This window comes from Mustela lutreola, chromosome 7 (genome assembly GCF_030435805.1).
Source record: "Mustela lutreola isolate mMusLut2 chromosome 7, mMusLut2.pri, whole genome shotgun sequence".
In the NCBI taxonomy this organism is placed as follows: domain Eukaryota; kingdom Metazoa; phylum Chordata; class Mammalia; order Carnivora; family Mustelidae; genus Mustela; species Mustela lutreola.
This window is the reverse complement of record NC_081296.1, coordinates 123,124,785-123,152,162: the sequence shown is the minus strand read 5'-3', so window position 1 is coordinate 123,152,162 and position 27,378 is coordinate 123,124,785. Positions and strand designations below refer to the sequence as shown.

General features: G+C 37.4%; 1 protein-coding gene across 3 annotated transcripts in view; it reads left to right on the top strand.

Moving 5' to 3' along the window:
• CPSF2 (cleavage and polyadenylation specific factor 2) overlaps positions 1–20,628 on the top strand; it is a 33,315-nt gene extending 12,687 nt beyond the window's left edge. For all 3 annotated transcript variants that reach the window (XM_059182467.1, XM_059182465.1, XM_059182466.1), the window contains 10 exons: positions 1,171–1,286; positions 3,258–3,445; positions 4,097–4,387; positions 9,487–9,587; positions 10,876–11,076; positions 12,795–12,947; positions 14,535–14,760; positions 15,867–16,166; positions 17,778–17,912; positions 18,300–20,628. In XM_059182467.1, the coding sequence (XP_059038450.1) occupies positions 1,171–1,286; positions 3,258–3,445; positions 4,097–4,387; positions 9,487–9,587; positions 10,876–11,076; positions 12,795–12,947; positions 14,535–14,760; positions 15,867–16,166; positions 17,778–17,912; positions 18,300–18,392 (1,804 nt within the window). In that variant the 3' untranslated portion in view covers positions 18,393–20,628. The remainder of the gene's footprint in view (positions 1–1,170; positions 1,287–3,257; positions 3,446–4,096; positions 4,388–9,486; positions 9,588–10,875; positions 11,077–12,794; positions 12,948–14,534; positions 14,761–15,866; positions 16,167–17,777; positions 17,913–18,299) is intronic.
• The last annotated feature ends 6,750 nt before the right edge of the window (positions 20,629–27,378 follow it).

Here is a 27,378-nt window from a genome sequence, read left to right as displayed (position 1 = left end):
TATAAGACTAATAAGTTTTAGGCTCTTGTAATCATAGGATAATGAGGAATGTTGTATGGGTATTTGAATAAATGGTATTTAAACATTTTGGGAAAAAGGCAGTTTGTGGGTTTTTTTGTTTGTTTTTTTACCACATAACAAATAAATTTCAGATGGATTGGAGTTAAATAGAAAATGAAACAATACAGGTGAGTCTAATCTTTAATATGAAAAAGGGTTTTCTGAGTATAAAGGCAGTGGACCAAGTTACAAAGGAAAACTTTGATAGATTTGATTATTATTTTTTTTTTAAGATTTTATTTATTTATTTGACGGACAGAGATCACAAGTAGGGAGAGAGGCTAAAGAACAATAAAGTAGGGAGATTATCTGTAGCATTTTGCCTAAAGGCTTATATGTGTAAGACTAGGTTTTAACCAATTAAAAAGATGCCAGTTATAAGATGGACAAAAGTTATGAAAATAAAAAAATTTAAACCATAATTCTTTTAAAATTAAATATCATTAAAATGATTTTTAAATGGTAGTATTCTTCTAGGAGATATTTAATAAATTGCTCATTCCTTCTGGATCTAGGAGATATTTAATAAATTGCTCATTCCTTCTGGAAAAGAGAGAGCTTTCTAAAAAAGATTAAATCTTTCTGGAAAGCCATTTAGCAAAATTGTATATTGTAAATTCTAGGAATGTGTCCTAAAGAAACAGTCAGAAATGCAATTGAAGCTTCTTGCAAAAACGTTCTTTGAGATTATTTATAATGATGAGAAAAAGTAACCTAGGCAGAGGTTTTTACAATTGTTAAAAAATAGGTTTAGAAACCAGTTTTAGTATCATGGGAGAAAACTAGGGTGTAGAACTGAGTATAGAGACATATATATGAGACCAATTTTTGTAAAATATATTCACATATATATGCCTAGAAAAGTGTATTTGTGTGCTTAGAAGGATATATACCAAAATACATCGATTTCTCTGAGTGGTGGTACTCTGGAAGATCTTAATTTTCCTTTTTTTTAAAAAAATGTGTTAGATTTCTTATTAATGAGCACATGTCCTTTTATAGTTAGGGAAGGAAAAATCTTATAAAAGAAAGTTGCTTATGTTTTTGGGTGAGATAAGCAGTTGCTTATTTGAAATGATATAATATTCTTCTTCTTCAACTTTATTATAGTCATTTAAATGGATGTTCCTTGGAAATGCTAAGCAGACCTTCCCTGCTTATCACAGATTCCTTTAACGCCACGTATGTGCAGCCTAGGAGAAAACAGAGAGATGAGCAACTTCTGAGTACGTATTACATAGTAATATCCTCCGTGGAGGGGCATGGTGGTATGAGTTACAGTTTCTTCTATTTTGTTTAACACTTTTCTTGTCATGAGAGATTGATTAACTCTAATTTTTTTTTTTTTTTTTTTTTTTTTAAAGAGAGGGAGAGGTCGGGGAGGGGTACAGGGAGAGAGAGAATCTTAAGCAGACTCCACACCTCGTGTGGAACCTGTTGCAGGACCCAGTCTCATGACACTGAGTTCATGACCTGACTCAAAATCAAGAGTCAGGTGCTTAACTAACTCAGCCAGGCTCCCCTAACTCTAATATTTTTGAAAAAATATTATGTGACCATATTTTGTAGAAAAAGAGACTTTAGTTCATTTGAATTCAGCTTTTGTGGGATATGTGTTGAGATTGATTTCTCCCTGTCATTCAGCACATAGCTAGCTCTATCTGGCATTCGCTGATATATGTCTAGGGAATGCCAGAATATAGAAAGAGCTCATAGAAATCTGTTAAAAAAGGGTGCCTAGATGGCTCAGTGGGTTAAGCATTTGCCTTCAGCTTAGGTCGTGATCCCAGGGTCCTGGGATCGAGCCCCACATCGGGCTCTCTGCTCAGCAGGGAGTCTCTTTCTCCCTCTCTCCCTCCCCTGCTGCTCCCCCTGCTTGGGTGCTCACTCTCTTATTCCCTCTCTCTCTTAAATAAATACTTAAAAAAAAAAATCCATTAGCAAAACACTTAGACTTTAAAAGAAGAATGAGCAAAGGTGATACCTGAGGGTGCAAATAGTTCACTGATTTTTGATGTTGGGTGTCTTAACACTCTAATCTAGTAGTCCCAGTTTTAAAGAGGAGCCTCTAAGCCATCCCTCGTTGCTTCTGCTTTGGCTCCAGCTGCTTTACCTTCTTCTTACTCTTTTTTTTATAAGCTACACAGGATTTCAACAGGAAAATTAGATTCTACTTTTTTTTTTTTTTAAGGATTTTATTTATTTGACAGAGATCACAAGTAGGCAGAGAGGCAGGCTGCCTGCTGAGCAGAGAGCCCAAGGGAGGGCTCGATCTCAGGATCCTGAGATCATGACCTGAGCCGGAAGGCAGAGGCTTTAACTCACTGAGCCACCCAGGCGCCCCTAGATTCTACCTTTAAACGTGTTTGAAACTACTGCTTTCATCTGTCTACTTAAAAAGCAGAGTTTGTGGGGTGCCTAGGTGGCTCAGTCAGTTGAGTATCTGCCTTCAGCTCAGGTCATGATCCCAGCATTCTGGGATTGAGTCCCAGGTTGGGCTCCTTGCTCAGCGGGGAGCCTGTTTCTCCCTCTGGCTGCTGCTCCCCCTTCTTGTGCACGTGTTCTCTCTCTGACAAATAAATAAATAATATCTTTTTTAAAAAAGGCAGAATTTGTGTACTATATTGTTTTCACTTTAAGAAGGTATCAGTTTGTATATTTTTTTGTTTGTTTTTGCTAGAGTTTGGTTTTACCAAATGTTTCCAAGCCAACTTTAATGTAGAGTGAGGATATCTACTCATAAAGATACTTTTGTTGGAAGAGGGAATTGGATCTATATTTTATTGTGTAGGCATGCAAACATACAAAATGTGTATGTATAAAGTAGAGAGTATGAATGTGTGTATTTGAGTGTATAAATTTGGGAATCATTTATAACAAAGTTTTAAATGGCCACAGTATACTATAAGAATGTCATTTTTTATGTGTACTGTGGGTGAAGAGGGCTGGGGACCACTGATTTACGCTTTTTCAGTGAAAAAAAATTGAGAATGAATGGCATTATCTTTCATTCCTATGAAGATACAGTCACAGAATAAAAACTAGTTGTAATAACCTGAGTGGAATTTTAAAAATTGTGTACCTGGCCCAATAATCACTTATTTATAAGTTATAGTCTTTATACTGGAGATAAAGTCTTTAATTTTGCAGCAAGGTATTGTTATGTTCTCTATGGATTTTACATTCTTGTTTTCTAGCAAATGTCCTGGAAACACTTCGAGGTGATGGAAATGTATTAATAGCAGTGGACACTGCAGGCAGAGTTTTGGAACTTGCTCAACTCCTTGATCAAATCTGGAGAACTAAAGATGCGGGCCTGGGTGTCTACTCGCTGGCACTCCTGAATAATGTCAGCTATAATGTGGTGGAGTTTTCCAAGTCCCAGGTTTGTTTTCATGGTGTTATTTGTATTACAGAAGTTTTCTACAGATATTGGACTTCTAGAAAACAATTTAGTTGCTCTTTGGGTTTTATTTCCCTGTGAAAGAGGTTGATGATGGTAATGGTAATGAACCACTTGTTCTATGTGTTCACATGGAACATTTCATTTAGTCCTTCTAGACCCTATGAAGTAGGTTCTGTTTTTGTCCCCATCTTACAGATTGGTCAAGTTGCTTCTCTAACACTTGGTATCATAATTTGTAAAATGAGGACAAAAGTAGAAAGCTACCTCATAGGATATAAATGTTGGAATCCATTTTTCTCTTCTTTCTGAATAAGCTCTTTCCCTTGAAATAGCAATCTTGGGTAAGATATTTATTTAAAACTTAACACTGCTTTCTCAGTAAGAGTTAAGGTGATTTGTAACTGAAATAAAATGCAGAATTGGATTTTTAGGGATGAGCTGTGGGTTAGAAGGATATAATGGGGGAACAGAACAGAAAATAAGCTGCTTATCAGAATGGTACAAGTTTTAAGAACTATTGGTGGTAAATACTTAAAAGAAGACAGAACATGAACTTTTAGACCTTGAAGAAGACATTGCAATTATATTCTAGTATTTTCTAATTATGGTCATCCTTTCCCCCTATATTAGGTAGAATGGATGAGTGACAAATTGATGAGATGTTTTGAAGACAAAAGAAATAATCCATTTCAGTTTCGCCATCTCTCTTTATGTCACGGTCTTTCTGACTTGGCTCGGGTACCTAGCCCCAAAGTGGTACTCGCCAGCCAGCCTGACCTGGAATGCGGATTTTCAAGGGATCTCTTCATTCAGTGGTGTCAGGACCCTAAAAACTCAATCATTCTAACTTACAGAACTACTCCTGGGACTTTAGCCCGTTTCTTAATTGATAACCCTTCCGAAAAAATTACAGAAATAGAGGTAAGTGCTTGTATGTGGACTTTATCTTAAAAGTGTTTGGGAGACACATGCATGATGTTTATAGAAATCAGTGACCAAAAATGAAACTTGAAATTGTTCCCAGATTTTTACCAGAGTAACAGTAGAGAGCCTTGAATAGCACAGATTTGAGCTTCTTAATTGGAAATCCTTATTCTTTAACCCTTCCATGGTATCCAGTGGAACCATGCCCAGAAGGTGCCACACAGGTACCCTATATTTTCAAGCACTCTTTGAAAACTTCTTTTCACATCCTTTCCCTAATTGAAATCTGGCTGTTTCGTAACAACGATCTTTTTCCTGTAGGTCTCTCTCAAGTAGACGCTCTTTTTCTCTTTCATGCTTCATGAACTTTGGGTGCGGCAGGGATCCTTTCTCTGCTTTCAAGGCATTTCTCTTCCCTTTCTAGGTTGTGCCATCAGACTTGACAATACTCTGACCCCTTGTGACATTTACTGATGCCTTGGTTGTTCTCTGTCCTTCATTGGTGACTTTAATTCTGGTCCACAGTCTTCCTGTGCACTCACTCAGGACTGCATTCTTGATGACTCTAGCATCCATACGTGTGATCTGGCCAAGTCCTCGGCTCTCTCAGTCCCTTCACACCTTATTTCTTAATGATCTTTTCCTCCATTTCACCTTAGCCATCCCTCCCACAATCATACCATCTACTCTTGTTATCATACCCTTCACCTTGTTACCGGGTTACCCCTGAAGATCTCCACCTCAAGCATTCCACTCTGATCTTGCCCTGGACTTGCTCTGATAGCCCCATGCCAACAATTCTTTGATTCCATTGGGACTTTTAATTTGTGAACCTGGCCACTTCTACTACTATCCATCATTGCTCCAGCTTCTAGTCAATGGTCCATCATTACTTACAAACACTTTTATCTCTATTACCCTCCTGTTTATTGTACTTACCGGGCAAAGCTTTGACCCTAGTTAAACCATTCGCTTAACTGTGCTTATACCCAAGCAACCTTATGTTACTGGCGATAAACACACTACTGTGTGGGCAGATTGCCCTTCACATTTGCGATGTCACATCTCAGATGGGTACCCAGCACCAGTCCAGCATTCTCTAAGATACTCTTTTTTCCTACTCCCCAGTTAGATAGCTTTATACCCCCCTTCTCTTCAAATATCCCACAACTCAACTCAGCCCTCACCCATAGCACATGAATTTGTTTCGAACTTACCTAAGAAGTAGAAGCAGTCAGACAAAAATCCCCATATCTTCTCCCCACTAATTAGCCTAACTTGTTTCTGTATCCGCATTTGCTGCTTTAGCTCTTGTTAACCAGCACAAAACAGTAGCCAGGTGAATGGTATGCCAAAAGATCATTTTGCTTAATGACCAACCAGCACATCTGTCAGTTTTCCAAAGCTAGTATCATTAACTGAAATCTATAGTTGTGGATACTGAATGGGCTAATAACTGCCACAGTTGGGCACAGTTGTAGATGATTCTTTCATTTTTCCTTCCTAGTAGACATGTTAAGGAATGTTGTTTGTTAGAGGCTGAGTGATAAGCATACCTTAGTCTTTAACTCTACTCAAGAAAAGCACAGAAATAGTAACTGAAATCTCCTATATCTTCACTATAAATACAGAATTATTGAGGAAGGACGCAGAGCAAACATATCAAAGTAAAAACTGTCATTTGGGTTATTTAATAGCTTAGAAACATGGAGTTTTCTTTAAACATTAAAAGAGCTCAGGGGCTCCTGGGTGTCTCAGCTAGTTAAGCGGCCAGCTTTTGACTTTGATCCAGGTCATAATCTCAGGGTTGTGAGATTGTGTGATGGAGTGGAGTCCCAGGTTAGACTACTGTGCTCAGCAGGCTTGAAATTCTCCCTCTCCCTCTGGCCCCCACACCACGTGCACACACTCACTCTCTCTTTCTCTAAAATAAATAAATAAATCTTTAAGAGAAAAATGAAAAGAGCTCTTTGAAATACTTGTGAAATAATTTCATCAGATGCAAAATACTGAATTTGAAAATAATAATTACTAGAAATTCAATTAAGGTTGATAGACATAGGCCATTTGAGGAATTAATAAAAAGAATATGAAAAGCTGTTCCAAAAAATAAAAAATAAAAGCTGTTTCACTTTGAAAAAAATAGGAAAGAACATTTGGAGCTATAACTTGAAACATTAGGTTTTGACTTTTTAATAAGTAGTACTAACACTTAGGATTCTTTTCCTTTTCCCCTCATAGGGGTGTTTCTCCTATAATCATACCTTCTCTCTCCATGACCTATCAGTTTTTCCCTCTACAAGGTCATCTGCAAAACACTGTACTCTTTCTTCTTTCCCTAGTCCCAGACTTAACTCTTCTCTGAGTCTTCCTCATCTCAGACAATAGCAGCACTTTCCACAGATTTACTGTAGCCTAAAAAGTACAGATTTTTTTCCAGTGTCCATTGCCATGTAACATACTGGAAGTGTGCGTGAGAGACACCTGTCTGGTCTGTACCCAGACCAAGGAATATCAGCAGTACCTCATACATCCCCTTCCAGATCCTTCCTCTCCGAGGGAAACCGCTCTCCTGACTTCTCATGCACAGATGGCTATATTATAAACATTCAAGTGTTTTCAAATAAACGAACTCATTTTAGTGACTTTATAATTGCACATGTGTGTGTATATACAGTGATTATTGAGTCCAGTGGTTCCCAAGGTATGATGTGAGGGCCCCTGGGAGGGGGTCCCTGAGACCCTTTCAGGGAGTGCCAAAGGTCAAAACTACTTCTGATAGGAATATGAAGATATTGTTTGCCTTTTTCACTGTGCCTACATTTAACATTGCAAAGTCAAAGCAGTGGTGGGAAAAGTGCTGGTACCTCAGCGTAAATCCAGCAGTGCCACCAGCCACTGCCCCAGCCATCACATCTTACATCAGCACACGAAGTTCCAGAAGGGTCCATTTCACTTAAGAATGTTCTTAATGAAGCAGTGAAAGTTATTAATTTTATTAAATCTGTTTAATAAAAGGTTTTTAAAAATAATCTGGATGGCAGGATGGGCAGTATGCACACAGCACCTGTGTTGTTTACTAACACATGATGTTTGCCTCGAGGAAAGCCACATGTGTAATTGAGTTAACTGGCCACTTTTTTCTTGGAACACCCATTTTTATTTGAAATAATGACATGGTTATTCAGACCGGGTATTCGGCAGATACTCCCCCAAAGATGAGTTAAGTTGAGTTTGTCACTCTAAGGAAAACAACTGATAGCATTGGTTGCCTAAGTCTGATAAAATTCAAACTTCGAAGTTGAAAATTAGAATTTTAAAAAGGGATGCCCCTCACTGTGAGATTGACAACTGAAACTTAGGCGGCTTTGCTGATTGAGATTGGTGGTGATATTTGCAAATGTGATTTTTAAAATATTGTTAACATTGGTAAGATCTGTGTAACTTGGTGCACTAGTATTTTGCAAATAACCAATGCCTGTAGGTACAAAATAGTGCTCAGCTAAAAGAGCCATTCAAAGTGCAAGAGAAATGAGTAAATTTTAATATAACAGCATAAAAAGTTGTTGGTTTCAGATTCCACGTTACAACTAATCTTTAAGAAACCACCAGTTTTTGAGTTTTGATGTAATACCAAGGAATATTCATGGAAAGGCTATTTAAATATTTTTCCCTTTTCCAATTATACATCTGTGTGAGGCTGCATTTTCTTCATATGCTTTAACCAAAACAACATATTGCAGGAGATTGAATTCAGCAGATGTGAGGATCCAGCTGTCTTCTATTGAGCTAGATGTTAAGTGAGACTTGCAAAAATGTAAAATAATGCCGTGCTCTCCAATATTTTTTTTGCTTTAGAAAATATAGTTACCTTTTGCAAAGATAGGATAATGTTACTATGCAATGATTTTATTTTTTAGTGAACAGATAGTTATTTTAAAACTTTCTCATTCTTGATTTCTGATATGGTAGACATTAATAAATGTAATCTACAAAAAAACCGCAAAAACTCTGGGGTTCTCAGTAATATTTAAGAGTGTAAGGCAATCCTGAGATCAAAATGTTGGAGAGATCTACTGATTTAATCATCCCATGTTGGTGGATTTTAAAGTTGAATCTTGTTTTTTTACTGTTACAAACATAGCTGCAATTGTACTTTTTTCCTTACACTTGGGATTGTTTCCGTAGGATAAATTCCTAGAAGTAGAAATGCAGTGTCAGATTTACAGGCACATTTTTATGGCAAATCACCTTCTACCATATTCATGCTAATTTTTCCATAGATATATAGTAATTAGCATTGCCAATCTAAAAGATATTGCAATGGTATTACAGGGTGCCTGTGTGGCTCACTAGGTTAAGTGTCTCTGCCTTTAGTTCAGGTCATGATCCCAGGGTTCTGGGATTGAGCCCCACGTTAGGGTTCCCTACTCAGTGGGGATTCTGCTTCTCCCTTTCCGCCTCCTCATGTCCACCCCCCCCAATAAATAAATAAAATCTTACTGGTATTATGTTTCAAAAAAATTGCATTTTTCAAAAACCGGCAAAATGAGACATCTTTTCATAGCTACTGGTTACTTGTTTTTCTTATTTTGTAAGTTGCTTATATATGGATTTGTCCTTTTTTGACGTGTTGATCATCTTTTTCTTAACTGATTGGGAAGAGCTCTTAGGAAAAAAGAGCCTCTGATAGTCAAGTAGTGCTGCAGATAATTTTCTCTATTCCCTATAATTTTATGAGATTTTTAAATGTCAAAGAGATGTATTTTTTTTCATGTTGCCATATTTATTCATCTTTTCCTTTGTGGCTTTTGGGTTTTATGTCTTGCGTAGGCCTCACCTACTCCAAATCATAAAAATACTTATCTGTATTTTCTTTTCCTGATTGGTGATTTTTAACCAGTTTAAATTAAACCCAGCCTAGAAATGTGGCAGCTCAATTTTGGTCTTAATCTAAGGAGGATCTGTAATTGCATGTAATGGGAACTTGAATAATTTCAAATTTAAGATGGTAAATTCACAGATGTGTTACATCTCACACCCCACCACCTAACCCCTGATAACGATGCTTCCTTCTGTCTGCTGTTTTTCTTCAGTTGAGGAAACGTGTGAAGCTTGAAGGGAAAGAACTAGAAGAATACTTAGAAAAAGAGAAACTAAAGAAAGAAGCGGCGAAAAAACTAGAGCAGTCAAAAGAGTGAGTTATTTTCAGACAGATTAGAAGCTTGTATGTAAATTACATATAATTTAAGGACTTATTTCTAAGATACAAAAGTTTATTTGAAAATATTTAAATTTTCTTTGAGAAACAAAACAGATGAACATAGGGGAAGGGAAGGAAAAATAAGATAAAGAGGGAGACAAACCATAAGAGACTCTTGACTATAGGGAACAAACTGAAGGTCACTGAAGGGGAGATGGGAAGGGTAATGGGGTAACTGGGTGGTGGGCATTCAGGAGGGCAAGTAACATGACAAGCCTTGGGTATTGTATGCAACTGATGAATCACTAAACTGTACTCTGAACCTAATAATACACTGTATGTTAACTAACTTGAATTTAAATTAAAAATATGTATTTAAATTTTCTGTTGACTTCATTATTTTTGTGAACATTTTTAAATGGTGCTAGAATGCCAAGTTCTTCTAGTGCAAATTTTGTTTTGTTTTGTTTTTAAAATAATTTTAGGGGTGCCTGGGTGGCTCAGTGGGTTAAAGCCTCTGCCTTCGGCTCAGGTCATGGTCTCAGGGTCCTGGGATCGAGCCCCACATCAAGCTCTCTGCTCTGCAGGGAGCCTGCTTACTCCTCTCTCCCTGCCTGCCTCTCTGACTACTTGTAATCTCTGTCTGTCAAATAAATAAAGCAAATCTTTAAAAGAAAATCAATTTTATTTTTTAAAGAAATTTTTTTAAATGACTTACATTGCACACATACTTCTAATTTCTTATTCTCATTCCTCCCTTGTGTGGACATACTGCCACATGGTATCATCCTCTCTTCTCTGAAGAAATGCCTTTGATATTTGTTTCATGAACTGCGTATCTGCAGGCAATATCCTCCATCAGATTTTTCTGTTTTTTTTTTTTGTTTATTTTTAGTCTGGCAAAATTATATTTATATTTGAATGATATTTTTACTGGGAATATGGATTAGCAGTTTACAGACTTCATTGTTTCTGGCAGGCAGTTTGAGACAATGCTGTCACTGTTTTCTTTGTTCCTCTGTAGTATGTGTGTGTGTATGCATTTTCCTTCACTGATTATGATGTGCCTTAGTGTGTTGTGTTATTAGAATTTTTTTTGAGTATCATCGAGACTTTCAGTGCTAGTATTAATGTGTATTTATTAACTGACAGTTAATGCTATTTTACAAAATTACCAATCCAATAAAATTATCATTGAATTAATTCAAAATTAATGTTGTAAATATTAATTCAAAATCTTGTGGGGGCTTGATGACCTTTATCTATTCTACAATCTTCTTAGGGCAGACATAGATTCCAGTGATGAGAGTGATGTTGAGGAAGACATTGATCAGCCATCGGCTCACAAGACTAAACATGACCTGATGATGAAAGGTGAAGGTAGTCGTAAAGGAAGTTTCTTCAAACAGGCTAAAAAGTCTTACCCTATGTTTCCTGCCCCGGAAGAAAGAATTAAATGGGATGAATATGGAGAAATTATCAAGTATGTAAACAAAATAACTGTTTCTTTTTTCCAGATTAGACTGTGTAGTTTGTGTATAACTCAGTGTCTCATTAGAACTCAATAAATTTGGACTTTCTGCTCATATCGTGTACTTTGATAGTTTCTGAGTACCCCACTTTGAAAGATACAGAGGACTTGTATAGTGTGAAAGTATAGTATAAAACAGAAAGGTTGCAGGGCTCCTGGGTGGCTCAGTGGGTTAAGCCTTTGCCTTCAGCTCAGCTCATAGTCTCAGGGTCCTGGGATTGAGCCCCGCATCGGGCTCTCTGCTCAGCGGGGAGCCTGCTTCCCTCTCTCTCTGCCTGCCCCTCTGCCTACTTGTGATGTCTCTCTCTGTCAAATGAATAAATAAAATTAAAAAAAAAAAATAGGTTGGGGAACATCTAAAGAATTAATTTTAAGGGCAAAGTAGCAGTTTTATTACCTAGGTAGGGGAAAAGTTTAAAAAGATGAGCAAGACTTTGTTTCCCCATTTAAGAGAGGGAAAGGGGGGCACTACTTGGTCCTCTAAAATAGTGCAGAGAGAAAATAACAATCTAAATAGCATTAGTGAGTTTATTTACCATTCCACTCAATTAGTGTCCAGTCTGTTTAGCATATGGACAAGTGTTCTTTTGCTTCAATTTCCTTATCTGAAAAGTGGGAGTAAGATTTAAGTGAGGTTATATTTTTAAGGCCCTTAGCACAGAATCTGACCTGTGACTCGTGACTCCTAGTAAATGTACTTTAAGTGGTTGCTACTGCTATTATGTGGATTACAGAGGGAGAAGTTGGACTCCAGGATCTGAGAAACTACATAGCAATCTAGGTGTTGGATAACAGAGGCCTGCATTCCGAGAGAGGAGAGTGAGTGGATTTGGGGGTGGGGCGTTGATAATTATGGGAGGTAAGCGAGAACATTTTTAAGTTTTTTTAAAAAATTTTTAAAAGACATTTATTTTAGAGAAAGAGAGAGGGGAGAGAGAGTGTGGGAGTGGTGAGGGGCAGAGGGAAAGAGAGGATCTCAAGCCGACTTGGCGCTGAGCATGGGAGTCCAACACTGGGCTTGATCTCATGACCCCGAGATTATGACCTGACCCAAAACCAACAGTCATTTGTTCAACCAACTGAGCCACCCAGGTGACCCTGTTTTTTTACTTTTAACATACAACTCTCTCTCATACTGGAAGTAAAAATGGAGAGATAGATGCATTCATTCATCTCATGAAATGAAAGTAAAGGCTTTTGAGGAAGCTCATGATTTTGTATCTCAGTCTTAATGGTAATGTGCCAACGGGGAGTCATACGCTTTCTTTGGGCACAGGTGGGATAACTGGGGCTCTTACAGAAATCAGAAGCTGAGATTTATAAGAACTGGGAATTGGCAAGAGAAACTATAGAGATGGAGGGAAAGAATGACTGAAACATGCAGGGCCACGTTGTAATAGTACTTAAGGTAGCCACAGAGATCTTCTAATGGTGTAGGTCTCTTTACTTGCCCCCATGGTGTGTTTTAAAGAGCATTCCTCGGGGGTCAGGAGGAACAGAATATATCATTTGGTAATTGATATTATAAAGTTGCATTAGCTTTGCATAAGTTGTATACTTAAATCTGAGATACGTGAGGCGTCTGAAACTTGTGCCATCTACTAGTTACAAATTTATATAATATTATTAGCTTGCTCGTTACTGCTTCTAATTAGAGACTTATAATTTAGACCAGAGGATTTCTTAGTGCCAGAACTTCAAGCGACTGAAGAAGAGAAAAGCAAATTAGAATCTGGCTTGACAAACGGAGATGAACCCATGGATCAGGATTTATCTGATGTTCCTACCAAGTGTATTTCTACGACAGAGTCTATCGAAATAAAGTAAGTGCTTTTTGTTGCATTTTTGAAACTAGATTATAAGATAAAATTTTAAGAACTTGAATTATATAATTTACATTGTTTCAAAAGTGAAATTTCTGAATATCCTCTAGTAAGTTTGTACTTTTAAAATTTAATTTCATTTTCTATGCAAAGACCTGTGAAGTATGGTGGCATTTTGTTTTCATTAATGGTATTTGAATTCCAGTGTGATTGAATGGGTGGTGAGGTGGGGTTTAAACATTAAATTATGTATTTATACAAAGAAACATTCTGGCCTTTTTTTTTTTTTTTTTTAAAGATTTTATTTATTTATTTGACAGAGATCACAATGAGTAGGCAGAGAGGCAGGGAGAGGGTGGAGGGAGAAGCAGGCTCCCTGCTGAGCAGAGAGCTGGATGCAGGGCTCGATCTGAGGACCCTGAGACCATGACCTGAGCTGAAGGCAGTCTTTAACCCACTGAGCCACCCAGGCACCCCACATTCTGGCCTTTTTACTAAGTCTGGTAGCATGTGAACTTACGCAGGTCACAAGTTTCATTTTTCTAAGTGTTTCATAAGCATACTCCTTGACTTAAACATCTCCAGGGCTCCAATGTCTTAAAAATGTTACTATAACCCGAAGTAGTAAATAAACCTTTTTTTGTTTGTTACAGTTGTAACAGCAGTAAATCATCATTCTGGAATTTTTTTTAAGTCATTAGAGAGCACAGTGGTTTATTTGTCTAGTGCTATTCTTTAGTATGTATTTTGAGGTATAGCTGTTATCTAAATAATGTCTATTAACAGTATCAGAAAATTCTCTCCTGAATGGCTGTATCAGTTTATATTTTTGCTAGTGGAACAGAAAGCTTTTTTCATCCCTCTTTCCCTAACAGCATTTGGCATTATCTAACTCTAAAGCTTTCCAGCCTGGTAGGTATAGAGTAATGTATCACTACTGTTTAAATTTGTCTTACTGTGGTTATTAGTTTATCTTCTTCAAATGCTTCTTACCTTTTTTGTTTTCTGTGAATTCCAAGTGCCTGGCTTTCGTGCATTTTTCTCTAGAGGTTGCTGCCTTTTTGTTACTTACAGAGGTTCATTGTATATTTTGGATATTAGCCCTGGTTGGTTTCAGACAATGCAAATATCCTCTCCCAGTCTGTTAACTTGTTTATAAGAGTTGTCCATGGTCTACTTTGTTTAAAAATATCTTTAATTTTGATGTAATGAAATAATATTTTCTGTTATGTTTTTGTGATTACATAAAGAAGTCCCTCCTTGTCCATGGTCACAAACGTAATTCATACATTTTATCTTATTAAATGTAAATATTTACATTTCTCTTTTATGGTTTCAATTCAGCCTGCTGTTGCATGTGACATTAGATCAGGATCCAGTTTTATTTTTCTTTATATAGTGAGTTTTTTTTTTCTAAGAGCTACTGAATAATCCCATTCAAATACATATCAACAGTGTGACATGTGTATTTCTAAAATCCTCATTTTATATATCCTATACATTTCTTTCCGGATAAAAGCCATTAATAACCTAGTTTTGGAGTTAACTTATAGAAAAATAAGCTTGAATTATCCTGTCTAATTACAGAGCCAGGGTTACTTACATAGATTATGAAGGACGCTCTGATGGAGATTCCATTAAAAAGATTATTAATCAGATGAAACCACGACAGCTGATCATTGTCCATGGACCACCAGAGGCTAGTCAGGATCTCGCAGAGTGCTGTCGTGCATTCGGTGGGAAAGATATTAAAGTGTACATGCCAAAGCTACACGAAACAGTTGATGCCACTAGTGAAACTCACATCTACCAGGTAAGTGCACTGGCATTTGAGCCACACAGAAACAAAGACTTTTTGTTGCAGATGAGGACAGGTATATTAGGAATTCAGTGGTGAGTGAGACAGACATGGTCCCCTTGACTTAATAGATCTTATGGTCAGTGGGGCTTATAATAAGGAAAGATCATTTATCACATTGTTATTACCTCTGATAGAGGAAGTACAGGATGTTGTGAGACCCTGACCCAGATTTGGAAGTTTACAAAAGATTTCCCAGAGGCAGTGATGACTAAGCTGAATCCTAACAGATGTTTAGATGGATCCTCAGGGTGGTATAGAGAAGGGGAAAGGGTATTCCAGGCAGAGGGAACAGCATTTGTGGAAGTGTGACGGTGAGGTATGCAAGAGGGGAATGGGGAGTATTCAAGAATTCACATGTTTTATAAAAATTCACTGATATCAAGGGTCTATTCCTAATTGAAAAAAAAAATGGAGGCAGGTATAAAAAATAGGAGTAGCACAGAGGAGAGGTTAGATTTTTATCTGGTTGGGGGGATGGTGTCAGTTAAAGCAGGAGCGATGTCTGGATTTGGTTGGAAAAAATGGGTTGGAATTCACCAGGCAGCAAAGTTATTCTGGGCAGAAAAGAGGAAGCGGCGTTCCAAGAATAAGGATGTGTGAATTCATGGTAATGAAGGAAACAGTAAGTAATTCAGTACTCCTGAAGAGCAGCAACCACTAGAGGATGAGGCTTATCAGTGGTTCTCAATGTTGGCTGCACATGAGAACCATCTGGGGAACTTGAGGGGTGGTGGGGGGACTCAGTGCTCTGGATTTAGTCTCACCATTTGTGTTAGAGTCACTGAAGGTAGAACCTGGCATTAACATGTCATTTAAGAAATTGCCATGTGATCCCAGGGTGCAACCAAGGATTAAGAACCTTTTGGGAAGTAGACAGGGATCCTAATGATTTCACAGGTCACTAGGTCATTACCAGTCACTGTGAAGATCAGACGAGTGAAAGATTTTCGAATCTTAATACGCATTACCAGAATTAGCAAATAATAATAACTGGTTATATTTTGTTGTTAATTTATACTCAGGGTTTCATCTCTCCCTCCCTTTTGCATCATGTCTAGGTGAGATTGAAAGATTCACTTGTCAGCTCCCTTCAGTTTTGTAAGGCAAAAGATGCCGAATTAGCTTGGATAGATGGTGTCTTGGATATGAGAGTTTCCAAAGTGGACACAGGAGTTATTTTAGAAGAAGGAGAACTGAAGGATGATGGAGAGGACTCAGAAATGCAAGTGGACGCTCCTTCGGATTCTAGCGTTATAGCACAACAGAAGGCCATGAAGAGTCTGTTCGGGGATGATGAGAAAGAGACAGGTGAAGAGAGTGAGATCATTCCGACCTTGGAACCCTTACCCCCAAATGAGGTAAACAAGCACATGCTGCTTCTGTCTCTTCCTTCATTTGCCATCCTTTGGATTTTTCTTTTATATTTTTAACTCTAAAATATGTGTTTGGGGGCACCTGGGTGGCTCAGTGGGTTAAAGCCTCTGCCTTTGGCTTGGGTCATAATCCTAGGGTCCTGGGATCGAGCCCCGAATTGGGCTCTCTGCTTGAAAGGGAGCCTGCTTCCCCCTCTCTTGCCTGCCTCTCTGCCTACTTGTGATCTTTGTCTGTCAAATAAATAAATAAATAAAAATCTTAAAAAAAAAAAAAAAATAATGTGTTTGGTGTAGGCTGATTTTGGAGTTTTAGAAAAAGATTACTTAAGATGTGGTTGTGTGTGCACACACAAGCATGTGTATATATCCTGGATGGCAAGGGAATGATAATTTAAAGGAAATGTTTAACAAATATTATAGATACATTATTGTTTCATAATTTATTTTTTCAGATTTTAAATTTTGATTGTGAGGATTATATCACATACCTGCTTCCAGTCAGAAGATTTATAGTTTTCTAAGACTGAAACTCTTGTCCTCCATTTTTGTATGTTGTCAATTCAGCTGAAATCATTTTTGGTTTGATATAGTTAGAAATCTTTTATTAAGCACAGATAAATTTTTTTTTTTTTTTTTTTAAAGATTTTATTTATTTATTTGACAGAGAGAAATCACAAGTAGTCAGAGAGGCAGGCAGAGAGAGAGAGACGGAAGCAGGCTCCCTGCTGAGCAGAGAGCCCGATGCGGGACTCGATCCCAGGACCCTGAGATCATGACCTGAGCCGAAGGCAGCGGCCTAACCCACTGAGCCACCCAGGCGCCCATGCACAGATAAATTTTTAATTTAGTATTTACATGTTCTCAGGAGATACCCTAGTTAGCAAAGATTTCTGGTAATTAACTTACAACAACAGTGTTAAAAGTGTGTCATCAGAGTCGTATGTGCATGTCAGGGGACTCCAGGCTTTCTGTGCAGTAAGGAGTAGAGGGACAGCCTCTGTCGCTGGATTCCCTTCTAGTGTTGCTCTTGAGATTGGGGGAGGAATAAGAATCTTTTTTTCTGTGTGTGCTAAAGCTAGTGCTCTTCAAGGCAATTTCCGAGTAGCAGCAATAGGTTGAGCCGCTTGTTTTTCTGATTCTAAAACCTTTTGGCATGCACTCTCCGGGAGGAAGGAAGGTGAAAGTGGGATCAGGGAAGAACTCCCCTCAGAACCAAGTGAAGGAGTTGGATCTAGAAAACCAAGTTTTTGGTTCAGTTCTGCCTACTGGCACTCTCCTTGACCCCCTCAAGCAAGTGGGTGAGTGGAGAGCATCACATCAGCAAATGTCTCTCTGTTTCTGTGAGGCATGACTAATAAAAATTGATGGGGAAACATTCAGAAAATGTGAAGGGCTTTGTAATGTTAAATAAGGAGGTAAAATTCAGAATAACAACTTGGAGTGTGATTTGCAGCCTTCATACGATCTGTCAGAGGTCTTCAGAGGATGACAGAAAGTATCTTAGAGATCCTGTGTTAGTTACTTCACTTTATTCAGTACAGCTGTGTGTCTGCTGTTTTATCTGAAGTGATTCTTTCCCCTTTAACCTTTTCTAAGGTTCCTGGACATCAGTCAGTTTTTATGAACGAACCAAGACTGTCAGACTTCAAGCAAGTTCTTTTACGGGAGGGGATTCAAGCTGAATTTGTAGGAGGTGTACTTGTTTGCAACAACCAAGTAGCAGTCCGTAGAGTAAGTGTTTTTAATAAGGGATGAGTTGAACAAGTACTTCTTTCTGATGCATTGCCATTTTGAATTCTGTAATTCTTGACTGGTAGTTTCACAAATTGGAGACCATAATTTATATTCATAATGATGACCTTGAAGGCTTACAAAAGTTACTATCAAAGAAATGATGTATAATTTTATTGTAAATTTTTATTATTTGAATTCTGACATTTACATGTCTATGTTAGATTCATGACTCGAATATTCTATCTGTGTTCTATGCAGAGCAACCCATTCCAGACCAATCAGCAAATAACCCAGTTAATATATCTTGTTTATTATGTCTGCATATTGATGATTAGGAAATGTGCTAAAGAGTTTTTGTTTTTTTTTTTTACTTTTACTTTCTAGACGGAAACTGGACGCATTGGATTAGAAGGCTGCCTTTGTCAAGATTTTTATAGGATAAGAGACCTTTTATATGAACAGTATGCCATTGTGTAAAGGACATGATGTCAAGAAGTATCTGTTTGACCTTTCTAAGAAAAAGCATTCTTATTCTAAGCTTTTCCTTTTTTGTTTTGTAACATACAAAAAGAATTGCCAGAAAAATTTAACATGCATTAGTTTTTTTAAAAAAGTGTAAATACAGTCCATTTTGCTAATGTTCAAGTGAGCATTCTACCTTTTGGCTTTCAGAGTGATAGAGATCCTAACAAGTGTGCAGGCCAGAGAATTGAGGGTGATTGGTTTCCTCTACAGACCCCTTATTCTAGAAGGGCTTTTTACTTGAATAAAACAATGCAACTTAGCAAACCAGCTCATGGCCTTAGAGAAACATGTTTGCATATTGTGAGTTCTTGCAAACGGTTTCTTATATTTTCTGGAATGAAAAGTGAGAATTATTTAGAAAAGATGTGCTATATTAAAAAAAACAAAACAAAACTGGTGAAACGGTTTTTTGAGGCCTATGTGTTTAAAAAACAAAAAACAGTTTGTTGTTCTAACTGTTCTTTGGACTCTGATAAGCAGTTGTCTTCTCCTTACCCTACCTGTATTTCCCAGCTATTCAGTCTACTGGAAGGTGGTGCACGTTTGATTCAGAGATCAATTTTTATTTCTCCCATTTTTTGTTTTATCAAGGTGTTGTTCAGTTAGAACTACACCACCACCCTTTGAATACACATAATACAAAAGAACTCCTTGCCATGTTACAGTCTTAAGGATTCTCTATGCATTTTAGCTCTCAGCTAGGTTACTTATCAGAGACCCCTCAGTGCTCTGTTTTTAAGGAAACAGATGTTGAACATCGTTTTATAAGGTAATAGCATAATTTAATCAAAATATATAAATGTTTCATCTCTTAGGCTTGCTCCCTCCTAAGGTTACTGAAGCAGTGGATAGATTTTATACACCTAAATACAAAAATAATACTGAAGTTGATTAAGGTCATCCTTTCTGTGTTCCTGTCTTTCTTGGGGCTGGCATCCCTGGTACAGGATAAGCCACTTGTGTTTAAGAGTAAAAACTGAACATATGCAATTTTCATTGAACCTAAAAATGAAAATCATGTTACCCTCTTGTCATCTGATGCTTTTTCATGTGTAGCTTGATTGTGGCCGTCCTTGATCTTTATTTCTTAAGTATTTAAGCCCTCTTCCACATACTTAGCATCTTTAGAAGGATCATTCCTGTTTAACTTATATGGATCTATGTATAGTATAGTACTACCCAATGATATCAGACTGGGATTAATATTTTATTTCAAAGCTGATGGAGAGTTCATTATGGATTATAGTGCTAACACAAAGTTACAGTCTTCTGATACCAAAAATCAGAATGCAAAACAACATTACAGAAGGTGACGATAAAGAGTATTTTCTTTTTTTTTTTTTTTTTTTTTTTGGAGAGCTTTGAAAAAATTTCACATCAATTCTTGTTACTGAAGAGAGTAAGCCTGGAATCCTATTTATATTCCAGGGGAAAGAAAGTCTGCATTTGTTACATGGCTTGAAGCATCTGGTTATACATATTATATTGCAATACTGATACTGAAAAATTGTTGCTCACTTAGCCTTTTTATTGTCTTATGAAGAAGGAATTAAATTTCAAAGTACTCCTTGAAGATGGCTGTGTGAATGTCACTGCAAGAGCAATACTTTGACCTGTTTCTTGATGACAGAATTGCTAAAATTTCAAAAGGAAGACATTTGTTTAGCTTTAGTCACTTAAGAAAAATATAAATTCAAAAAATAAATCATGAACTCAGAGGAACTTTCAGATTTTGTTTAGAGGCAAATTAAATACAAGTGGACGATCAACTGATATGTATAAATAATTTGGTTAAAAAGAAATTTTATTATAGTATTTGTTTTAATGGATTATAAATGTCAAGTATCATTGCAAATGTTTCTGTTTTCATGAACCAGTAGGTGGTCTGAAATAGAAGTGAGGAAATCAATTTTCTAAGGAGGGCTTTTTATAAAAAAATTGAAATTCACATACCATAAAGTTCATTATTTTAAAGTATATAATTCATTGGGTTTAGTATATGCAGAGTTGTGCAACCCTTACCACTCTAATTCCAGCACTTTTTCATCCTCCCCAAAAGGAACTCTTTACCCATTAGCAGTCACTTCCCATTTTTCCTTCATTTCAGCCCCACGCAACCGTCGGTTTATTTTCTGTCTGTATGGATTTGCCTGTTCTGAATATTTCATAAAAATGGAATCATACAATATGTGGCCTTTTGTGTCTGACTTCTTTCGCTTTGTATAGTATTGCCAAGATTGATATTACAGCCTGTGTCAGCATCCTTCATGCGGTTGAACAATACTCCATTGTGTGGATACACCACATCTTGTTTATCCATTCTTCAGTTTGTGGACATTTGGGTTGTTTCCACCTTTTGGCTCTTAGAAACAATGCTGCCATGAACATTCCTATGAAGTTTTTTGTGTGGATATATGTTTTTAGCTTTGGGAGGTTTATACCTAAAAGTAGAATTGCTGGGTAATAAATATGGTGACTCTTTTGAGAAACTATCAGTTTTCCAAACTTTATTTCTAAACTACTTCCCAAAGTGCCTATACTATTTTACATTCCCACCAGCGGGATGCGAGGATTCCAGTTTCTCTGCATCCTTTGCGACACTTGTTACTTCCTCTGTTTTTTATTTTAATCATCCTAGTGGGTGTGAAGAGGTTTTCATTTGAATTTTCTTGATGACTAATGATATTGAGCATCTATTCTGTGCTTATTGGTCATTTGCATGTCTTTAGAGAAAGGTCTGTTCAGATTCTCCTGCCTATTTCTTAGTTATCTTTTTTTGTTATTGAATTAGTAGTTTTTAAATACAGTTTGGATTCTTAAATCCTTATCACATATGTGATTTGCAAACATTTTCCCCATTCTTTGTTTTTCACTGTCTCGATTGTGTCCTTTTATACCATAAAAGTTTTTAATTTTGATGAATTATGCTTTATGCTTTTTTCTTTTGGTTCCATGTGCTGTTGGTGTCATATCTTAGAAACCATTGCTTCATCCAGAGTCACAAAGATTTATACCTGTTTTTTTCCTATGAGTTTTATAGTTGAAACTCTCGAAGTCTTCAAATTCTTTAAAGTTAATTTTTGTATATGGTTTGAGGTAGGGGTTCAATTTCATTCTTTTGCATGTGGCTATCCGGTTGTCCCAGCATGGTTTATCGAAAATACCATTTCCTCATCAGATTATCACTTTTGTTGAAAATCCATTGCTCATAAATGTTTGAGTTTGTTCTTGGACTCTCAGTTCTGTCTCCTTGATTTATATAATACATCCTTTTGCCAGTACCACATTGTCTGGATTCCTGTTTATTAAGTTTTGCGATTGGCAAGTGTGAGTCCTCCAACTTTGTTCTCTTTCAAGATTGTTTTGATTTTTCTGGTTCTCTTTGAATGTCAGTGTGAATTTTAGAATCAGCTTATCAGGGTCTGCAGAAAACCCATAGGGGAGAAAAAAAGTAGTTGAAATTTACAGCTTAAAATCATATGGTGTTGTGGCTGAGGAAGACTTGAATTCATCTAGTTCAGCTCACTTATTTTACTTTTGGATGAATCGGCCTCAGGAAGGGAAGGGATTTGCTTGGGAGCCTCATAGCCGTTCAGAGTGGAAACAGGACCCAGCTTTATAGAGTCCCTTCATTGATCTAGAGTCCTTATAGAACCCACTGAACACTAAAATAAGTGTGTTGAACTAGGTAAGTTCCACAGTCCCTACTGTAACATTATGAGGTGTAAGGCTGTAAATTTCAACTACTTGTCTTCTGCACTGCTGTGTTTTCATTTCTTAGTATATGTTCACTTTACGTAAGTACTAGCGATTAGTACTTCAGCGATTGAGAGGTTGACTGTTCTGGTGCTATTTGTTCCTTGTCATCTCCTTCCCCTCTTATTCATCCATTCAGCAACTACAGAATGAACATGAAAGTGAAGTTGTAGTGGGAACTAGAGAAGGAACATTCAGATCTGCCTACCTGAGCAGAGATCAACGAGGGGTAATTTTCTTCTCCTTTTGCCTATCTCTTTTAACTACCTTAGTTGCATTTATGAGAAAATACCAAAATCCCCAAAATAAATAAACCGAGGATTTTGCTGGAAGTTGAGGGTATCTTTATTCTCTCCTTTTTCTTCCCCCTCCACCCTCACAGCGTGCACACACAGCTCTCTTTTTTGGGGGGAGGGTGCTTTTCATTTATGACTCAGGCCTATTTCATTTTAGTTCTTGAAGTCAAAATATGATTTCAAGGAGCAAAATAGAAGTTTGGGGAGTTTTAAATTTCTCTTCACTGTAGTTGAAGTATATGTGCTTTCTTTTGTGAAATTGTTAATGGATTCCAGGGGTCCTGCTCAAATTTTTGATACTGAGTGATAATCTCAAGTGGAGAATGTATGAAGGATTCATAAAGTCTTACTACATCATTTTCCCGAGTTTTTCTTGATTGTAATGTTAATATTCAACTGATCATATTTCCTTTTTTCCTCTGAAAATTTTGTTTTTAAGGCACTGCTAAATTGTATGTTCACAACTAGTGAAGTCCTTCAAACAAATCTGTTTTTATTTTATTTTATAAAAAGCTATTTTTATTCCAAGGGTGCTGCTGCGGTCCTCGTTTTTAATATTTTGGGAGCTCTCATTTCTCTTTAGATTCATTTACCAAGCTTATGAGGAATGTAAACTATTTTATTTTATTTTATTTTATTTTTTATTATTTTTTTTTTTTTGGAATGTAAACTATTTTAGAAACAGCTTGCAGTCTTGACCCAATATGACATTATCACTTGACTCTGAATGATTGGGGGGGGGGGGTGGATTAAAAAAAACCAAACCTCTTCTATAGACAGACATTTGCTACCATTGGAGATTTTTTATATTAAACATTTAATCCCAAACTATAATTTTTTTCCAAACTATAATTAAAAGCAGAATATACCAGAAATCATAAAGATAATCTAATTTCCAACACAAGTCATGGTTTAGGTTAAATTTCATATTTAAATATCAAAGGATGTAAGTCTCTAATGAGACTGTAAATTCTTTATCAGTTATGAGAAAAAATTACTTAAATGTACAGGGCTCAAATTCTCAAGGTTTTTTTTCTTTTTTAAAAGATTTTATTTATTTATTTTACAGAGAGAGATCACAAGTAGACAGAGAGGCAGGCAGAGAGAGGGAGGGAAGCAGGCTCCCTGCTGAGCAGAGAGCCCAATGTGGGACTCGATCCCAGGACCCTGGGATCATGACCCGAGCCGAAAGCAGCAGCTTAACCCACTGACCCACCCAGGCGCCCTCAAATTCTCAAGGTTTTTTCAGTATCATATATGTGATTTTTTTTTCAAGGAGATAAACTACTGCAAGAAGAAAGAAGCATGTTTAATGAAGATTCAGAATATTGTACATTTTTAACTATTAAATAGGATTTTATTATCTACATTAGTGTCCATTCAGGAAAGCTGCTTCCACATTTATTTCAGCTACTCTTTTGAATAGTTTACCCGAGATAATGAAAGCATCAATCAGATTTCTCCAGTAGAATAAAAACCAGTATAATAAATTTCTTACAGCTGAAAGATCACTTTGTATATGTTTCATTCTTTAACTTACTTTGAAATAATTTTAAACTGATAGAAAATTTACAGTAATTTAAAAATTTATATATCACTTCTGTTAACCTTTTGCCCTATTTACCTTATTCTCTCCATACACATATTAATTTTTTAACTATTTGATACTAAGTTGCGGTTATGATGTCCCATTAGCCATAGCTAGAGTAATTCCATCAAAATTAGGAAACCAGTACTTATAAAATTCTACCATTTATTCCACAGACCTCCATGCAAATGCTACCATGTACTCTAAAAATGCCCTTAAGGTACTCCTTGCATTTTTGCTCCAAGGTCCTGTCCATGGTGCTGCATGTGCTCAGTTAGGTTTTCCCTCTTCTTTTCCTCAACCTGGAGCACTTCCTTGGTTTCTCCTTCTTTAACAGAAGATTTTTTAAAGACCTTGATATTTTTGTAGAGGGCTGCCTCATTACTTTGTAGGATGACCCTTACATTGGGGTTGTCTGATGCCTCGTGGTTAGAATCTGGTTATGAATGTTTGGCAGGAAAAGCAGAGAAACGATGCTGTGTTCTCTGTGTTCTATTGGGAGGCGTTTGGTGTCTGTTTTTGCCATTACCAGTGATGTTAATTGCTAATAACTGGTTATGTCTGCAAGGGTTTTCACTGTGAAGTTAATAAGTATCTTGTACTTATTAATTAATGAGGAATAAGTGTCTTGTGGGGAGCTGCTTTGGGACTGTATCAATATCTGTTTTTGTAAAATATTTATCCTCTGGTTTTAGCATCTGTCGATGATTCTTATCTGAATCGGATATTGCTGAAGGTGGCTTTCTAATTATACTCTTGCCATCTACGTGTAATTGGCATCCTAGTGTCATACTTTATCTTCTCTCCCACTTATTTATTTATGGCAGTATGGAACATGGATGCTGTTTGATAATCTACAAACTATCGTGATTAGATTCTCAGTCTCCAGTTGCCCTAGATCTGGCTAGTGGGAGCACTCTCAAGCTGGCTTCTGTGTTCTTGAACATGGCCTCAGGTTCTTTTTTCCTTTTTAAAAAATTTTTGTGAAAAAAAAAAACATTAAATCATCTTAACCATTTCATGTGTACAGTTCAGTAGAGTTAAGTGTATTCATGTTGTGCAACAAAGCACTTGCACTTTTCCGTCTTGCAACACTGCGTCTCCATACCCCTTAAGCACTAACCCCCAGGCCCTCCTCCCAGCCCCTGGTAACCACCTTTCTCCTTTGTTTCTGTGATTTTTGACTGCTTTAGATTGTGAGTGGAACCATAGAGTATCTTTTTTGTGACTAGCTGATTTCACTCAGCATAAATGTCCTCAGGGCTCACCCATATGTAGTTTGTGACAGGATTTCCTTCCTTTTTACTTAAAAATTTTCCTTCCTTTTTAAGGCTGTGTTTTTCATTGTATGGATATACTACATTTTCTTTTTTTTTTTCTTTTTCTTTTTTTTTTTTTTTTTTTTTTTTTTTAATATTTTATTTATTTACTTGAGAGAGAGACAGTGAGAGAGAACATGAACGAGGAGAAGGTCAGAGAGAGAAGCAGACTCCCCATGGAGCTGGGAGTCTGATGCGGGACTCGATCCCGGGACTCCAGGATCATGACCTGAGCCGAAGGCAGTCGTCCAACCAACTGAGCCACCCAGGCGTCCCTTCTTTTTCTTTTTTAATTTAAAGATTTCTTTTTCTTTTTTAATTTAAAGATTGATTTATTTGACACAGCGATCACAAGTAGGCAGAGAGGCAGGCAGAGAGAGAGAGGGAAGCGGGCTCCCTGCTGAGCAGAGAGCCCAATGCAGGGCTTAATCTCAGGACCCTGAGACCATGACCTGAGCCAAAGGCAGAGGCTTAACTCACTGAGCCACCCAGGCGCCCTATACCACATTTTCTTTATCCATTTATCTGTCAATGGACATTTGCGTCATGTCTCCTCCTTTGCTATTATGGCTCATGCTGTGATGAACGTGGGTGTGCAAATATCTCTTGGAGATGTGGCTTTCAATTCTTTGAGTTATGTATCCAGTGGAGTTGCTGGGTTATATAGTAATTCTATTTTTAAGTTTTTGAGGGACTTCTAGTTTTCCATAATGGCTCCATGGTTTTTTGCACCTATTCTCACTTTTGTATTATTCCTATCCTAACCTGGGATCAGATGTTTCTCCAAAGAGTCCTGTTTTGGTTTAGTGGAGAATGGTATTTACTTTTTTTTTTTTTTTTTTTTTAAGAGCAAGAGAGAGGTGAAGGGGTACAGAGGGAGGCGGAGAGAGAATCTTAGGCAGTGGGGGCTCCATTTCGCAACTCTGGGATCATGACCTGAGTCAAAATCAAGAGTCAGTTGCTCAAGTGACTGAGCCACCCAGGGGCCCCAGTGGAGAATGATATTTAGAAACGAGATCTGGGTGCTGGGTTGTGCTCCTTGCCACTGTGCTATCATTGCTACTAGGTCTTCTGAGCAGAGTAGGGAATATATACATCCACGTTTGTTCCTCATTCACCCATCTCTATGTATTAAAAACTACACATGCACACAGATCTCCAATTCCTCTTCCACAAGATTTATTCTAGTCCCCCCCCCCCTGCCGTTATTTTGACCTCCTTTGCCCTATAGTAAAAAATGTGGGTCCCATAATCCCCAATATATTCACTTATTCACTCCCCCTGTGCTTAACCAGTCTGACCACAGGGCTGACTGCTTTCCTCCCAGCCCCTTGCACCCGGCTGCCATGACTCAAGTGTCCTCCCATCCTTTTTATTATCATTATTATTATTATTATTAACATAATGTATTACTTGCCTCAGGGGTACAGGTCTGTGAATCGTCAGGTTTACACACTTCACAGCGCTCACCATAGCACATACCTTTTCCAATGTCCATAACCCCACCACCCTCTCCCTCCCCCCTCCTTCCTCCCCCCAGCAACCCTCAGTTTGTTTTATGAGATTAAGAGTCTCTTATGGTTTGTCTCCCTCCCGATCCCATCTTGTTTCCTTTATTCCTTTCCCTACCCCCTAACCCCCCACTCTACCTCTCAAATTCCTCATATCAGGGAGTTCATATGATAATTGTCTTTCTCTGATTGACTTATTTTGCTCACCATAATACCCTCTAATTCCATCCACGTCATTACAAATGGCAAGATTTCTTTTGATGGCTGCAATATATATATATATATATATACACACACACACACACACATATACCACATCCTCTTTATCCATTCATCTGTTGATGGACATCCAGGTTCTTTCCATAGTTTGGCTATTGTTGACATTGCTGCTATAAACATTCAGGTGCACACGCCCCTTCGGATCACTACATTTGTGTCTTTAGGGTAAATACCCAGTAGTGTGATTGC